This window comes from Vanessa cardui, chromosome 1 (assembly GCF_905220365.1).
Source record: "Vanessa cardui chromosome 1, ilVanCard2.1, whole genome shotgun sequence".
Lineage (NCBI taxonomy): Eukaryota > Metazoa > Arthropoda > Insecta > Lepidoptera > Nymphalidae > Vanessa > Vanessa cardui.
The window spans coordinates 14,170,184-14,189,171 of NC_061123.1; the positions used below are offsets into that span (position 1 = coordinate 14,170,184).

General features: G+C 30.8%; 1 protein-coding gene across 2 annotated transcripts in view; it reads left to right on the forward strand.

Moving 5' to 3' along the window:
• The window catches only part of LOC124544342 (myosin-IIIb-like), a 50,276-nt gene that overhangs the window by 20,979 nt on the left and 10,309 nt on the right, over nucleotides 1-18,988 (forward strand). For both annotated transcript variants that reach the window (XR_006967533.1, XM_047122849.1), the window contains exon 2: nucleotides 18,397-18,579. Coding sequence is in view for 1 of the 2 variants with exons in the window: in XM_047122849.1 (XP_046978805.1) it covers nucleotides 18,415-18,579 (165 nt within the window). In the remaining variant the exon portion in view is untranslated. The remainder of the gene's footprint in view (nucleotides 1-18,396; nucleotides 18,580-18,988) is intronic.

Here is an 18,988-nt window from a genome sequence, read left to right on the forward strand (position 1 = left end):
TTTTTTATAAATATTGGACAAAATCACATACATTACTCTGATCCCATTGTAAGTAGCTGAAGCACTTGTGTTATGGAAATCAGAAGTAACGACGGTACCACAAATACCCAGACCCAAGACGACATAGAAGACTAATAAACCTTCTACATCGACTCGGCCGGGAATCGAACCCGGGACCTCAGAGTGGCGTACCCATGAAAACCGGTGTACACACCACTCGACCGCAGAGGTCGTCAAAATTATTCATTCGCCACAGACAGGTTTTCTTCCAAGATTTTGCTTCACCGCCGAGTACATGACATTTCATTTCAGTTGTGCTTTTCCGGGATGATGTTTATGTCTTTTAAGCAGTTGGTCATCACAGTTAACATATGTTAACGAAGTTTAAATCTGTATTAATAATATTATAAATGTGAAAGTAACTCTGTGTGTCTGTTGCTCTTTCACGACCAAACCGCTGAACCGAATTTGATGAAATTTGGAATAAAGCAAACTTGAACTTCAACAAAGGACATAGACTACTTTTTTTGCCTGACACATGATAATCAATAACCTAAAACGCGAGCAAAACCGCAGGTGGCTACTAGTCATATATGACACGCTTACATATAGGAATGAGGGGATATGACGTATTAAGAGAGCGCCGTGCCGTTTACCGTCTCGGACCGCCGCTGAGTTTCTTTCGCCGGTTCTTCTCAGGTCAGGGTATTTTCTTTTCCGAACCGATGGTAGTGTTTCAATTGACCATCAATAAGAAAGTGTAATGCTTCTATATTGAATGAAGTTCTTTGAGTTTGAGTTTGAATACGACTGGGTCGAAGACACGCCAAACGGTTTTTCCCATAAAAAAATAAGCATTTTTTTTTATATTTTTCGATAACAGGAAGTGGCTAGATAAGGCTAATGCTACGTCGCGTGTATCTTCATTACGTTATTATTAAACCAAACTAAGTATATAATTAAATATTCTTCAAACTACATTTTATCTTGAACATTTAATTAGTTAACAAATATATATTGTGTTACATAACGATGTAAATAACGTGTTATTAAAAGGAATTGTCTATTTTATCTGTTGGGATAAGACATTATGGAACTGAAACACGCGGTGTTAATGAAAACAATCGTTTTTGTTTTTTTTTAATTATTTAATTATTTGCAATGTTTACCTACTACATTTTATTGATAGGTACACGTATATAAAAAAAAACACTATTATTTAGTATTTTTTACAATTTCTCTCTCTTCTCTCTTATCTGTGACAAGATATAATTAGCTCAAACAAAAAATGTAATAGTTCTATAAGTCTCTTTATTTTCAAAATATTGCTATTCGGTACCTGTCACAATAATTTTAAGTAAAGTTGTTCAAATGATGCTTGAAATTGATATGATGTAAATCCTTGCTAGTGTTATATACAGAGCGAAAAATTGTTTTTATGAATGTTTATTTTTCTCTTTCACGAAAAAACTACCCAATAGTGTTAGTAGTCTCCTATATTATTCGGAATATTTTTTTTCCGAATATCGCCACGCTACTCCACAGCGGGATACAAACAATTGAAAGTGTTTCGTCCGTCTTTTGTTTATTTACTTATGTATTTCCGATACTTCATTATTTAACCACTCTACTACTTGTGACTCATAGATTAAGATCTCTGCCGTTAATGTTATTATCTCAATTATATATTTCATCTCTACTGACAGCCAATGCTCGTATATAATTATGTATACCTCCATGATGCCTCTGTTAGTGATCGGTTAACTTCTAAACGACTTCTTTACGTAATACGTAGGCGTTATTATTTTGTGTATAGTAGAAATATCTTGATTAAAAATATTATTCCATCTTATAAAAAGTATGTCTGTGTCATAACGTATACCATTTTTGACGTAACATACCTACTTATTTTATTAAGATAAAAACATGTTGAATAATTAAAAAGGTGCAATTAGTCTTTACGAATTAACTTTCTTATATTTTTTTAGATAATCCGTTAATTAAATAAAAAAATGCAAACGCCTTACTTTTTGCAGAGCTATTCTGTAATAAAAAAACTCGATTTTAACGTAGATTACTGTATAATATCAGAAAGTTAAATGCGATATTGAATACAATGGTATAGTACAACACAACTTAGATGTAGCATAGGCAAATTCAATGAAACCGATTACTCCCAATTTACACAACCAATAGAAATAGCTCCTTGTGACGCCATTCAACGCTATAGATTCTCGCGCAGTTCAACCTGAGAAAGCAAGTGCATGTAAATCGACGTGTCAAAATGACGAATAAATTAGGTCATATGATATTACAAGTTATTTATTACGTTTGCGTAAAGATCATATTCACATATAAGAAATAAATATTGATAATTTGGAATGTGATCAGTTTTATTTTGACGATACTACATGTAAGTTGTGTCGTACCATACTAAAATTTAAAGGATATTCTCATCAAGATAGCGTATCACGGTACGTTTACATTTCGCGAGTGAAATTCAAAGTAAATTATTACCGAACAACTGCGGGTAACAAAAATTTTATTAAGATAAAAATCGTTACGTGACTATAAAAGATCATACCTAACAAAAAAACGAATCGATTTTTTCTGCTCTAACACCATAGTTATTGATAATTGAAAACTATTATTTACCCTATATAGTAAAAAAAGAAAGTGTTGCTTTCTCGGCTTGACGGTATCGATGTTTCTAACAGCGTTGCTATTTTGAATTCTGTTTAAAAACTGTCGTCAGTTTTGTAATCGATTTCAGTTATCAAGCATTAATAATCGATTTTTCACGATTGAATCTGATTTAATGTAAAAGCGAAATATTTTTTTATGAATTATGAATACAATCCTAATATTATAAAATTTCTTTTATTTCTTTGTTTGATTGTTCGGTACGCTTTCACGTCACAACTATTCATCTGATTCTGATTTTTTGCATACCGGTTTTTTGGCTTTTGTTTTTATGGAATAGTTTGGCGGACGAGCATATGGGCCACCTGATAGTAAGTGGTCACCATCACCCATAGAAAATGACGTTGTAAGAAATATTAACTATTCCTTACATTGTCAATGCGCAACCAACTTTGGGAACTAAGATGTCCCTTGTGCCTGTAGTTACACTAGCTCACTCACCCTTCAAAATGGAACACAAAAATACTGCGTACTGTTGTTTAGCGGTAGAATAACTGATAAGTGGATGGTACCTAATCAGGCGGGCTTGCTACAAAGCCCTACCACCAAGTAAATTATCGGTTATCGACGATTCAGATTGTAGGAAAAAAGATAAACAAACCTTATATTTACGTATTTCATGCGATTTGCTAATAATTCAGCTATATTGTGCTACTAAGGGTTTATGATTAACATATCTTTATGTATAGTACAACCCTTAATTACTTTTTTGCCTTAAATTTTATTTCAGTTTCACCAACGTTCACAGCTCGCAACCAATGATATCGCGTCAATTTGGTGTCAAATGTTATTTATTTGGCTTTTTTCCTGTTACAATTGGAATAGAGTATACTTAACTCTTGGGTTCTATTTTACCAACAATTAAATTGTCCATTTATCGCAATATATTTTGTCGTAACTATTTAGCCTTTTTACAAACGCAGTGACCTAGTAATGGTCTGTTCAAATTTGGAATGGAATATAATGGGGATCGTGACGTAATCGATTTAAATAAGTTGGTTTTCAATGGCGCTGTATGAGCTTTAAATCATTCCTTACGTCTCCAATGCGTCAACTTTTTACACCAAATAATTAGGTCACTCATGTCCGTCGTTGCATTGGCTAACTTAACCTTAAAACCATTCATAGTATTGCTTCTTAGTGGAACAAACTATGTTCTCTTCAAAATGTGAATATACATACATGCGTACTTTTACAACCAGACCGATAATTTGTAATATCAAGAGGAGATTCATGAAAAATATATTTTTTAAATTTATTACTTAATTATATTCCGTTTAACAAAATTATTAAGGTGATTTCAAAATTCTGATATGTTTTTAACCAAAAATGTTTGATTATATTTTAGAATATTCTACAGAACATATGTGTTTGTAAGCAATTATCTGAGAGCGCTCACGCGTCACTTATTGTACGTTGATGGTAACGACGGTATGTCAAAACCTTCACGCACGTGTCAGCAATCTATGTACGACGTTTCAATTGTACAGGAACGCATATGTGCCACATAAATAATGATACATCTTTAGAAATATAAATAAAATACAAATAATAATATTTATTAATATTATTAAAGTAACTGTCTCTCTGTCTGTCTGTTGCTCTTTCTCGACCAAAGATGAGCCGAATTTGAGGAAATTTGGTATGAAAACTTGAACTCCAAGAAAGGATTTAGTCTACTTTTTTTACCTAACACGTGACAATAAATACCCTAAAACGTGAGTAACGCAGCGGGCGATTAGTAGTAATTATGAATATGCAAAGCCAATATACTTTAATGATGTTAAAAGGCAGGCAATAGCTGGGATAAAATAATCATTAATGTTTTCTTTATCCACTTCTACTATAACACTCACTCAGACATTGAAACAAATTAAACATTCGCAATTTGGGTTTGTAAAATAAATACACGTAATTGGCGATTTAACACTTAATTGGCGGTTTAACGAACAACATCGTGTAGATTTTATGATAATCTGTATCATAAAAAAATATTCTCATACTTTTTTTTATCCCGCAAAAAGGAATATATAATCGAAAATATTATTTTAATTATCTTTAAAACTATCTATTATTTTATTTTGATTCTTCTAAATATTATTCCATTTATAAATATTCGTTTGTAAACGACCAACGGTACGAATAACAACTTTCAAGGCTATGGCTTCAATTGCATTTGCATACAAACACGTCTGCAGTAAATTCTTGAAAGGACCGAAACAGGTTCGTATGACCGATGTTTTTTTATTTGTTTCATTTTGGCGTTCTTTTGACCATTGTTTGTTCTAAAATTCAAATGTAGAATTATACGTTGATAGAACAATGGTTAATTTGTGTAGATAAAATTATTTTCCAAATTCAAATCTTCATAAATACATTTTCTGTCATTTTTAATCTGTGTATTTAAATCATAATTAAGTATATGGATTTTCACTTATCTTCTAAATGGCAGGTCATTATTACATACAGCATTTTGCACTAACGCTAACGACACCTCGTGTTTAGCGGTGAAGGTAACCGGCAACCGTCAGATTTATTTCTGCTACGTAACCTATAATAATATCTTGGAATAAGGTAAATTAACCCAATACTAGAAAAACTTACGGTAATTTCATTCTATAACACTAAAAGAGTTTCTATAACAACATAAGTTTACCGAATAAGTTAAAAAATAATTTGAATTTATAAATCGAATGTCAAATTATTAACAATTACTAATAATTGTATATTAAGGTAAGTTTGGGTAAATTAGGTAATCACCGCTCACGCTATTCTGTCGTCAATCTGCGATACTTTATATTTATTCGTTCTGATTTAAAGGGGTGATTATTTAGCTTTTGATGAATTGTAGTGTTATATTAAACAAGCTACGCCCGCGACCTTGTACGCGTTTGTAAAAAAATTTAAAAAAAAATTGTAAGCTAAGTTACTCCTTATCTTATTGTTCAGTTGTCTGCCAAAGAAAGTGCTTTACAGCTAATAAAAATTAAAAAGTAAGTTATATATAGTTAAATGTATATTCAAATAAAACGCTTCAAATATTCGTACTCTATTGAATCCCAAGCGGATTTTCTGTTTGTTTTGAAGTTTTTGTTTATTTTGTAAGACTACGGCCCTCAGGCTAGTACGAGTCGATACATAAACGGTACATCGACCCTAATCGGGTGTTCCGGCTGCATTCAGTTCAAAGGAGTTCTTAGACCTTAAAACTAGGTTTTATTTTAATGTTACAAGTTTTTTAAGTTGGTAATATAAAGAATATAATACTTTATTTTTGAACTTTTAAATTGTTTACAAGGTAATAATATAAATAAAATTGAAAGCAACATTCGGAATGAAAATTCTAATCGGGTAGCATCTTAGTCGTTTTCGTCAAACATATTTAAATGTACTCGTATACAGACAGACACTTATTTAGTTTAAATATTTTTGTTAATTTTTACTTATTTTATTTTTATTTTTAATTATTGTAATCAATAAAAAAAATTACAATTTAAATGACTTTCAAAACAGATGTATTTACCTATATTCATAATCAGCTTCTCATAAATATATAAAAAGGAAAGTATTCAAATTACACATTTTAACTCGCTTATAAGTAAATAACAGTACCCGAAGCATTTACTTAGATACAATATTTTTTACAAATACAATAAAAATTATAGCTTACGTCAATGAAAGTATGTAGCAACGACCGCCATTCGCTGTAAATATAACAGTAGTTCACAAAACTAATACATATAATCATTAGACGTAATAAATTATAAGTTAACGCTTGGTGCATATTGGCACCAACACCTATCAATTTATATCTACTAAGGCTACGTTTACACAGCGAATCCGTTTTATAATATCTTAATAAAACTACCTATTCTTGATTTAATATTTTACGAACTCTATTGTAATAGAATAGAAAAAAAAATATTCTACCTTTATTGCTATTTTAAGAATTGAATTTGACTGTAAGTCATTTAATAAAAACAAACATTATTGTATGAGCCGCCTCTATTATGTTACATTGTCTATGGTTAGTGACTTTCTTTTAAAACATACACAACAGTCAGACAATTGAAATGCATTTAACTTAATGTTTTATTTGTTAGAACTCTTCAAACGTCAAAATATTGTTTGAATATTTTTTTTGGTTGCGCAAAATTAAACAATTATTCGGTCTGGTTAGTGAGCGCCGAGCGAGTGGCTGTCAAGTGTGAGAGTGTGGACGATTAAACATTTGCGTTTCAGACAAAGACGACCAATATTTAATGAACTTCACTTGTTAAGTAAATGTTTTATGTAAACATCGATTTCTCAAGATTTCCGTGTTTATTTGTAGTTCTTGATCTTTGGTTTATGTCATATTCTATCAGATTATTGTCTAGTTAGAGTGGACCACTCAAACAGCTCAATTTTACCATCGATGTGAGCGTTTAAGCTACACTTGACACTTTTTTATTTCATTGTAATTTGCTAGTGGGCGTGTATTTAGTGGTCAACAGCTGGAAACTTTTTTCAACGCGCTTTCTCAGTTTTGTCTATTTTGATATAATAATAATCAAGACTTTTAAAAACGAAACTTAACTTTGATACTATTCAATAAACATGATCTTTTCTAATGTCTATCGGAGATCAGCAGACAAAATTAGCGCGGTCGTTAGTTATTAATATGATCTATACTAAGTTTAAAAATAATGAAAAATAAATTTTGCGTTATGTTTATAAAAATAAACAAATACTAAATAATTATTTTGTTTTTCAATTCGGTTCTTATTTTAATGGCCTTTATTTGTGCGATCGAATTAAAAGTAGACAAAAAAAACATTGAAACTTACAATTCACATATGTTTTCCTCAAGTTTTTACACACACACACACACACACACAACATCACATAAGTGTTATTTTTTGTATCGGGACCGATGATGCGTGTTCCTTTAACCAAGATGGGTGTGTTTTCCGAGTTATAGTGTTATAATACCAACAAATATAGACATACATACCAATATCCGTTTCCAACAGTAATTGAACACGCGATACATAAATATACCTTATTCAAGTAGCCTTTTACAAGCATCATTCAATCCTCGTTTTATGTCTTTCGTGACAGTTTAATATAAAGTTATCACCAATAAGGAATGTGGATTTATATTCGCTTTTAAATTGATTTCGTTTTATTTATTTATTCATGTATACAAAACGAATCGAGATAGCTTTGTGGAAGAGCGAATCTTAATTCTTAACCGAAGATTTGAGGTTCGAATCCAGAACAATACTCTATAAAAGTTCCAATGTTCCTAAGACGCCGGAACTTATTCTCCAAAGTGGGTTAAAAAGTATAAGTGTGGCAGATTTTCATGCAATACATCCAACCTTTTCGGGTTGTTTTGCAATTTGAACAAGAGAAGATATTAAACGCACATAAGCACATGAATATTCAGTTTTGCTTGCACAGCATTGAGGCTTGTATTCGCAACCTCTTATTGAGATGAGCATGTTCTAACAACTATTCCACCTCGATTCAAACAACAGTAAATACGAATAATCTTTTAATTGAAACATTCAATTTCATGGAAACTTGTATAGAAAATCATGTTATAATTATACCAAATAAGTACACAATACGAACGAGTCGTGGGATTTTTAAATCATTAACATAACATTACGTTCATGTGAAATACATTGACCCCTTAAGCCATGATATATATCTGTGAAAGGCATACTGAATTCCTTCATATTAATCACATGTGTTCGTCGTACTATCTAGATGAGATTGAGAATATTATGTTTGAACAATAGAGTCAAGTCGGTGTCGGTTAAGACGTTATGAACGTAATGAGACACCATGTATAATTTTATATTATTGAATATTACATGTTGTATGTATGTTATTAATATCTAGGAAACTAATTCAATAATATTGACGCTCGAGTAAGCTTGGTAAGTTCCTGCATTCGATGAAGGTTGAATTAGTAGTGTGACCGAGTTCGTTCATAAGTTAATCTGTTTTTTTTTTTCTTAATAGAATTTATTTTAGTCAAAGATCGATGAGTAGTGTTAACGAACCTAAATTATCTGTGTTAATTAACCCTGAAAATATGAAAAAAAAATATTATTCTCTATATTTAGTAAATGTCTATTAAGTATAATAGTAGTTCTATTAATGATAATTTGACACAGTTTTAATATAATTCGATGCTAATAATGTACGGAATCCTGTAATAAAAACACGCACTTATCGAATATATTTCCCTTTTGTTTCCTAGAAAAAAAATATTACAATGCAATTATTTTTTTCTCGTATATATTAATGTGCATGATAGACATTATAAATAATATTATCGATTCAAGTTCTTCAATAAAAGAATTTATAATTGATTAACTTGTAGAAACTTGCAATTAACATTGAATTTTTGATAGTTGTTTATTGAATATTTCTTTAAATCGTTTATCAATCAGAAACAGACATTCATAAAAATCTACAATCTGTGAATTCAATTAATAAAATTAAAAACCAATAAATCAAAGGACATGACATTCATATTGCAATAACTAATTAATCAATATTTTAAGAACTTAATGTTATGCAAAGCAAATGACAAATCAATATTTTTTTATTTACTATTACAAATAAAATTTTAGGATCTTTTTCATAATGAAATATGCTAATTAATGTGATTTAAAGGGAATAATTTGACCCTGGAATCGCTTTTTTTGTGGATATGGTCAAATTGGCTGTTGCAGGAAGCCAAGTGCGGCTTGTATTATGTCCACTAAATGTTTTTATTTATTTTATTTTGTTTATTTATAATGTCTACCTGTATATATATCATTACAGGACGGTGTCCCAATTCGATATTACAGCACGTTAGACAAAAATATTTAAAATATCTATCTATATTATAATATAATACTAAGTTGTATATGGTATATTCCATGCAATTATTGTGAGTTTATCTCATTGAATGTATATCAAATTTCAATTTGCTTTCTCGTTAAAAAAAATAAGTCGTAAGATCACCCCGACGGCGATCTAAATACCAAACGCGATGCTTGAACTTTAAACGTTTAATATCGCTTTGTTAAGTGATTCACAAAATTGACATTTAATATTGAACATTGATAGACAAAAAGGTCACTTTAAAGTTTATAGGTCGTGTTTTTTCCAATAGCAGACATCTTTCAAAGAGAATTATGATTATGACTAAAAATTAAATAAGTACTCTTAATGAACATGACCTGTGTTAGAGAAACATCCTTAAATTTTATGGTATATTTTTAAACTGTTTAAAACGTAATTTTTAGGTACGATCTTTTATATCTTGAAAACTTTCAAGGCGAGCGCCTGGGTAGGTCAGATTAGACATCACTCATCTGCCATGATCATGATCTTCCGCTAAACAGCGGGACCTAGTATTGTTGAGTTACGGTTTGAAGGGTGAGTAAGCCTGTAATGAGTAGGATCTAGGTAGCTATCAAGCTGGTGGCGCATTGATGTTTCTTAAAGCGCCAATATCTATACTATCACTGTATGAAAGAAACATTTGTTCTATCTTTTTGCACTTTACAAGAAAATTTAGTAACATTTTCATCCGTCCAAAACTGAGAGTATCCAAAATCCTGTAACCCGTAACGTATGTTCGATCCACTGGTCTATCTCGGCTTAAGTACTGAATATTGAAATCTCATTTCTAAAACTCTATGTGTAGCGAAACGACTAAGATCTAGATTCTCAAGATATGTCACGTTAAAAGGCGATACCACTAATTTGTCAGCGTCGTTGCAGTTTCGTGCTAAAGACATTAGTGAAAGTGTCGCCTCCGTCCACCCATCCGTCCGCGAGTGTCGCATGAAAATATTTTAATGCCATCATTACGTTGTATTATTCGCTAATTGCGACTGGTGTCGTGTTTTGATATAATACATAACCTTATATGGCTTCACTTATATAAAACATATATTTATATTATTCTCCTTACTAAGTATAATGATTGTTTTTTGTCCTATATTTTTTGCTTAACAATTCAACTGATTGTGATGTAACTTGGTTTGTACTTCTTCGTACCCTCGTGAAGCTTCCTGACCAATATCTTTCATGGTAAAAATATCCTTAATTTACTCAAGCCAGAAAGTGTGGCTAGTTTAAAATCATTAAGAATCATTACTAAATTAATTTGTAAAATAATTGATGTAATCTATAATCATATTTTAAATGTGAAAGTAACCCTATCTGTCTGTATGTCGCTCTTTCACGTCTAAATAGTAGAACAGAATTTGATGAAATTTGTTATGAAGCAAACTTGGAACTCTAAGAAAAGACTAGGCTACTTTTAAAATAGGCTACTTTTTGCCTAACACATGACAACCAACACGCTAAAACGAGGGAAGCCATAGGCTACTACTAGTTGTCTATGAATCCTAGAGCTGGGTTCGTGGGATTTTAACCTTATTACGTCACGCTACTACATCATGGGTTAATGGATGAAGCCGATACTCATTCAAAATATACAGGTTTCGTCAAAAATGTTTCTTTCACCGCTGATTACGAGATGTATTATAAACATGTGCATTCATGCATATTAATTAAAGTTTGTCCGGTTTTAAACCCGCGATCATCGGTTTCGTGTTCAAATCACGTGATCTCGCCACTGAGTCAAGTCGACTTAATTAACATTTATACACTTATATAGACCGTAATGCTAATTTGTTGAAAATATATCATCAATTAAATCGAAACGTGCTCATAAATGGTGCTAATTAAAAATTTATCAATAAATATTATACAAGAAGCTGTTGAAGCATTCTAATGGTTATTTTATGATATTTTTTATACATATTCAGTAGAGTATAAAATTATCATATTTCGAACATAGAAAAGTCACATTAATAATGTTTATAAAGTGTATTTTTTCGAAAGTCATATTTAAAAACAAGTGAAACACCATTACGTAGTATAAAACAAAATCGCTCAACGCTGTCCGTCCCTATGTAGGCTTAGATCTTTAAAATTACGCAACGGGTTTTGATACGGTTTTTTTAATAGATAGAGTTATTCGACAGGAAAGTTTTACAAATGTTTTCACTGGTAGAAAGCAACATCAATCCTGCATGGTATAGGATATAAATTATAATTATGTCAAGCTAGTTTTTTCGACTTGAATGTATATGTTAATATCGATTATAATGATTTATAAATTGTTTTATTTTCAAATTTAAATAATTAACCTATGACCAATGTGTAAACAAAACTTACAGTTCAACTTTCTAATTACCTTATAATAATATTACAAAACGTGTTTTATGACAAGTATACAGACAGATACATTTACGATCACATAATTGAACACATATTATAACATCTATGTTACTGTATACCAATCCAAATATTACGATTCATCTTGCTATTACGCCATACAAATACAGTTCCACACAGTTGACACCAATTTGACACCTGTGGAGCTTATTCTGTGACAACAAACTGGAAACGAGCGTAGAACTCGATCTTTATACGACAAAAAGTGATTAACAATATTTACTACATAGACTTGTTTTTTTTTCATATAACTATTCTATTGTACTCTTTGTTTCACGAAAATAAATAATTAAAAAGCCGGCTTCGGTCGGGTAATACAAATAAAAGTAGATAAAATACGAATTATCATTTATTAACAAGTTATTTTGAGTTTATAGTACCTTTGCACGAAATTATTATTTGGAACACACTGAACGCACCCTTAAACGTCAAAAATGGCCGCCCGTTGAACTTCATTTCATTGAATTTATCGATTTAATATCGAAATATATCTATAAAAAAATGCGGAAATGTTGTCGACTAAAAAGATTTTTTTTTAACGATCTATAATTGTGGATTGGTTTCGATCGGTTTTATCGTAGAGTTGCACGAAATTAATAATATAGATAATCGTTCTCTTATTTAAAAATAATATTTATATTTTTTAATTTAACGTGTGATATAATATACAAGTATACGCCGTTGTATGTTTCTTTTTATAAGTTTTTTAGGCTTTAGCTTTTCTATAAAAAGCAATCATATTTTCTTACCGTTAGGAGTTAGTTACGTAATAAACGCATTCTCTCGACCATTTTTTCGTTGACCTACATTGTTAAATTGGCTTCCATTAAAAACCCTTTTATTTTAACAAGACAATTTGTACTATATCGAAAGACACTGATGGTTCATTTCAAATATTCATTCAGTTTATGTAATAAAATTCCACAGACATTTTCAACTTTGCCGTTTCATATTTTTTTTTAATTTAAAAAAGAAAATACAATAGTAAAGGTAAGTAACTACTAAGTTTCTTGGTTCGTCTCGGTAGAATCTGCTTTCCGAATCGGTGGTAACTTCACTTAAAATAGTTTTTAAATGACGATTAAAAAGTGTTTGTAAAAGTCTACATGAATAAAGTATATTATGATTTTGAAATATTAAAGTATTTTTTATATAAAAGACCAGCTTAAAACAATTCCTATATCAAAACTAAAAGACTTAACTTCTTTATAACAGATAATACGCGTAAAATAGCGCATCACTACATAAGTCGGTTTTTAATGTTTAACGATCGTGTAGAGCGTTAAGTGCAAATTTGTTTCTTACGGAATAACTTTTGCTGTATAAAAATTGTCAATAAAAGAGCCGCAGTTACATCAGAGCAACTATACCATTTACCAATAGCTATAATGTTCTCGTACGTTATACGTTCACTTGTTCTCGATTTCGAAGTGTGTAATGTGTGTCAGTTGACGGAAGAAAAAATATACTATTTTACGACTATTTAGATAAAATATTTTATTTTAACTCTGAACATATATTTGAACACATACATCACGAATATTAGGTGCGCGATTGTGGTAATATTTTCAAGGTCGAATTTAAGTTCAAATTTTGTCATCCTGAATGTTTAGTTTTAAAAGTGTGACTCAAAAATAATCTAGGGATATGTTGTTGGGTTTAAAAGGTTAGATTTCTGTAGAGTTTAATATAAATTTCGCCAGATGAAGCTGCAATACTTGAACTTCTATAACGTCCAATCTATGGCAATAATGATCACAAGGATATATTATATACTTATAGTTAGTATATAATATACTAATTATAGTTAGTATAAAAGTTACTTAAACAAGCCTTAGATTTAAGGCACACGATTTAGCTCTGCTATATTATGCACATATAAAAATTCTTGATTAATCAATCGTAATAAATAAATTAACTTTATTCAATTTAATTTTACAAATTTCCAATAACAGCTTCATAGACATACAAAATGCATTAATTTCGGGAACCAATAATGAATATTTTATATGACTTAAGTCTCGGAATTTGTTTATTTTAATTTACACCTATTACGATTGGAATAGAGTATATATTTAATCAGCACTTCTAAAGGGCTGCGTTATTTACCATTATTATTTATATAAGGTTGACATTTCAGTTACATTTTGTTTACTTTGAATAAAGAATAAAATAATAATTATGATAATTACACATATTTATAAAAACAAACTTCATTGTAATTTAAATATAACCGTAACTTGCATATATTATTAACGAAATAACGTCTAAAGATTATTATTTAAAATTAAACGAGTCATAAAGATTTAAATTATATTAACATATTTTCGCTAAAATAATTACATTTAAATTGTATTCCTTTTAAAATAAAGTAATAAAAATTTATAACTCGGACAAATAAAAAAATATATATGCATATAATTAATCTGTAGATTATTATCTATGTCATTTGCGCAGATTAAAATAGACGTATGTACATTCAGAAGCTTTATAATACGGGTTAGAATCATACGTGTATTATATAACTTTTTTTCTATTCATTAAAAGGTTTAATTTGTAATTTGTTTTAGTTTTTTCCGCAATGCTTTTTTGCCTTACCATGCGTGTTGTATAAACAACTCAGTATGATATAGAAATGATTGTATGATTTTGTATGAATTTTATCCGTATCAAAATAGGATGGACTGTTAGCATTAGTATTTTATATGTGGGCGTATCCACCATACGCTACAACGCATAACCGAAATATTAACCCATTCATACATTACTAATGCGCCACGGTACCACCACCACCAGGGGAATTAAGATGTCCCTAGTAATTGCAGTCACTATATTGCCCTTCAAACCGGAATATATACATACTAAGTATTGCTGTACGGTAGGACATCTGATGAGTGGTACCCAGAAACTTGCACCAAGCCCTACCACCAACTTCAGGTAGTAGATATTTTTCTTAATTCCTTGCATAAACTGGCGATAGAAATCTGATGAGTGCTAGGTATCTACCCAAAATTTTGCACAAAGTCCTACCAACAAGTAGCTTCAGATATAAGGAGATTGAGTGGTATATTTTTAATTATTTTCATAAACATTGTAAATATTCTTAATTTTATTTAGAACTTATAGTCTGATTATAAATTAGGTATAGTTCGACACAACTTAGATGTTGCATCGGTAAAATTCGTAAAACCGATCACATCCGAATTGAGTACGCTATCCCAAATTATCAAAATTTATTTCTCATGCGAATATGATCTTTGCACAAACGTAATAACTTGTAATATCATATGACCTAATATATTCGTCAATTTGACGCGTCGATTAACATGCACTTGCTTTGTCTGACGCGCGAATCTATAGCGACGAATAGCGTCGAATGGCGCGATAGGGAGCTATTTCTATTGGTTGTGTAAATCGGCAGTAATCGGTTTTATTTTCATTCCATTGCATTTTCCGATGCTACATCTAATTTGTGTCGTACTATACCGATTTCATATTCATAGTTGAAGAGACCAAACTTCCTATTTCGATAGGAAATGTCAAATAATATGTTAATGTGTATGCATTTCTCAGTTCAAATACGGGATATATACTGTTATAATTATTCGATGAAAACAATGATTCACAAACACTAATTATCGGCGAATTAATTGAAGATGCGAACGCAATCAGCAGTCTGCTGTCAATAGTAACCGTTATTGTAGATCGTTCCGCTATCGACGTTACAAAACCATTATAAAATTTTCATATCGATCATCATCATGGTTAGTGCGTAGTTCGTTAGAATCTCTAAGAAATTAAAAAAAAAATACAACACTAACCACTTTCGAATAATAGACTAAAACTCTTTTCTAACTCTTTACTATATGAAATCTCGTCTAAAATTTAAAATATGTAACAAGTATCAATATACTTTCTCACTCAGTTTGACCGTAGATAAATATATAATAAATATTCGACAACATCATGTCGATGTAGATGTCTTTCATAAGGCTTCCAAAAAACTAACCAAAGTGCTAATTGCGCTTTTATAATCAATTCGATCCAACTAAGACTATGGATATAAATGTCAGATGAATCGTAACTAGGGGTCAATTCTACTAATTTATAATTATCACGATACATTCCCGATGCTAATGCGATTCAACATGTACCGAACCGCAACTAGCTATTCTGTAAAAAGAAAATCAAAACTCACCGCAGAACACGAGCTTAAAACGTCAATCGTTTGAAATTCGACATTAACTAAAATTATTATAAAAATTATAGGACACACGTGTCAAAATGGTGTATCATTGCAAATCGTTATCAATATTTCACGAGTGAGACACGAAATAATTGCTTAAAGAAAAAGTTTAAATAAGAAAACGGACTGCGATAAAGCTGCAATTTGTTAGTAGAATTGACCAACAGCAGAGTAGACATTATTGTGCATAATTGTGGTCACAAGCAAGTAGCGATGGAAACAAAACGAAATTATAGAAAATCAATAGTAGATATCTATATACTTTCCGTGCGGTTAACGCCGCAGGTTCAACTAGCGTTATATATTTCTACTTCGAGATTTTCTATACATTTGATTAAAAATAAAAATATTACAAACAGAGTTGGAGACATAACGTTATAATGCTTATTTGTCAAGCACTTGACCGCGTTTTTATTGCCGCTATAATTCAAGATAAGTCATTTCATAACTTTGTTGTGAATATCTGTTGCAGATTGCAAAAATAATATCATAATCATAATAAAGTTCCTATTTTTGGCGTAAAATTAGATATCGCCAAATCCAACACGATCGAAACTAAAAGACTTCATAATATCAACAGCCTTGAAATCCAGAGTCCAGGTTATTCCTACCTCGGATTTAATCTCAGCACTTTGGGATCTACCTTCTATCTAGCGAATAGACTAATGAGGCACTGAGACCTCTAAACAGTTAAACTATCTACCAACAACACCAACTTCGGATTGTTTCTGAGAATCACGTAACAGAAAAACTCAATCACTTTTTAATGACCCGACCCGGAATCGCCCCAAGACCTCGAGAGGTTATATCTTATAGCCACTAGACCAACTATGAATGACCTAACCTCGTACTACAATAAACCGTAGAAAAAAAACTAACTATATTTTTTATAGAACGATATCAAGAACAATTAATTGACAAAACCAATATGGACTTTTCTTAATCAATTAAATAAATATGTATATCAATAAGTAAGTAAAATGGCAACCATGCTGACTTATAACGAATCCCCTCTTAAAACGAGTCATCCTAGTACACCACAGGATAAGTTTCATATTACAAGATGTTTTTTTTACGTTGCAATATTATAGAAAAAAAGGGCTTCTGAAGTTCGCTCATATATTCGAGTAGGTTATGTTAATCTTAATAAGAAACATCCAATCCGATCAAAATTAAATTATTCTTCACATTATTCGCGATCTAATAAAAGATCAATAAAGTGTACCGTTAATGTATAATGTAGTAACTCAAATAATGTTACGAGGAATAAAGACTTAGTGTCTTAGTTTTTTAAGATCATATTCGTAAAGCTTATGAATTTTTAATTCGCTTTACTATTCTTTCCACACTCGTATGTACATTATACTACGATACGATAAATCTCTCACGCTTAATGTATTCATATAAAAGTACCGGACGTTGAACGGACATGCTAATTAACTATTTATCTAAATATGCATTTATTAAATAGGAACAAGTTATGCCTTATTTGTAGTCGTTTTATCTTTAACGCTTAATAAAAAAACGGAATTTCTATTTATTCACCAATACGGTACAAAAAATAAACAGTTAGCAGTTTTATTTAGATCTCAAATAGTTTTCGATCTAATTAACTAGTAAGTCTAGTGGGTAGATTAGACGATTGTGATTCGTGAAAATTCGGGTTTAAATCGGAATAATTAAAATAAATCAGTTTTCACAGGAAGATATTATCTCTATGACGCTAGAGATACTTCATGTCAAAGAATGAATTGTAACGTACCTTAAAATTTAAAACCAAGTCAATCATCATTAAGATGAAACGCATTCATCAGTTGGTTAGTTTATGGTTATGCCTTATATTTAATTTTATTTTATTAAATTTATTAGAAAGTAAACTCGTAATACTATTATTAAGTCACTAAAATATGGAAATCAATTGATGCTTGTTCATTGTCGCTATCTTCCATTAAGATTTCTTCGTTTAAAACCACTTTTCTTTAGAATAGTAAAATGCGTATTGTTTTAATGTAGGTATAATATAAAATATACAAGTTCTAATTTCGAATATGATGAAGTACATAAACTTAAATATTCTGGCAACATAAATTTAAGCTGTAACCATCGATTATTTTAGTGATAGTTTTATTATTATATTGCAGATGCAATCAATGTGAACCATGCGCAGCGACATGGCGTATCGGGGGCTCTCGGAGCACGTGGAACTGGACCGGGCAGCGGACCCTCAGGACAGATTTACTCTACAAGAACTCATAGGGGAAGGAACGTATGGCGAAGTTTTCTGTGCAAAGGACAAGAAGTCTGGAAAACGAGTTGCTGTTAAGGTAACTAAATGAAATTTAAATAAATCTTGGAAGACTCTCGATTAAATGAAGCACCAAATGATAGGAGTTAAGATGCACACAACTTTAATAACGGAACCAAGATGTAATAAATTATTAATCATATTCAGATCACCAACCAGTACAAATGGTGAAATGCTAATATAATTATGTATCTAGTGCAATAATCTTATTAAAATTCAATAGTTCAATGATTTAACTTAGAGTGGGAAAATTTATCAATGCTTGTATGTGTCATACTGTCTCAACTTTATTCAGGGTGATTAGCGATCTGGTCGTAACAGTTTCAATCCGAAAACATTTATAGATATAGCAATGTACTAGAGCCGCAAATACGCACCATCAAGAACCTTTTACTTTTACATACTAATTGTCTGTTTTCATCCACAAG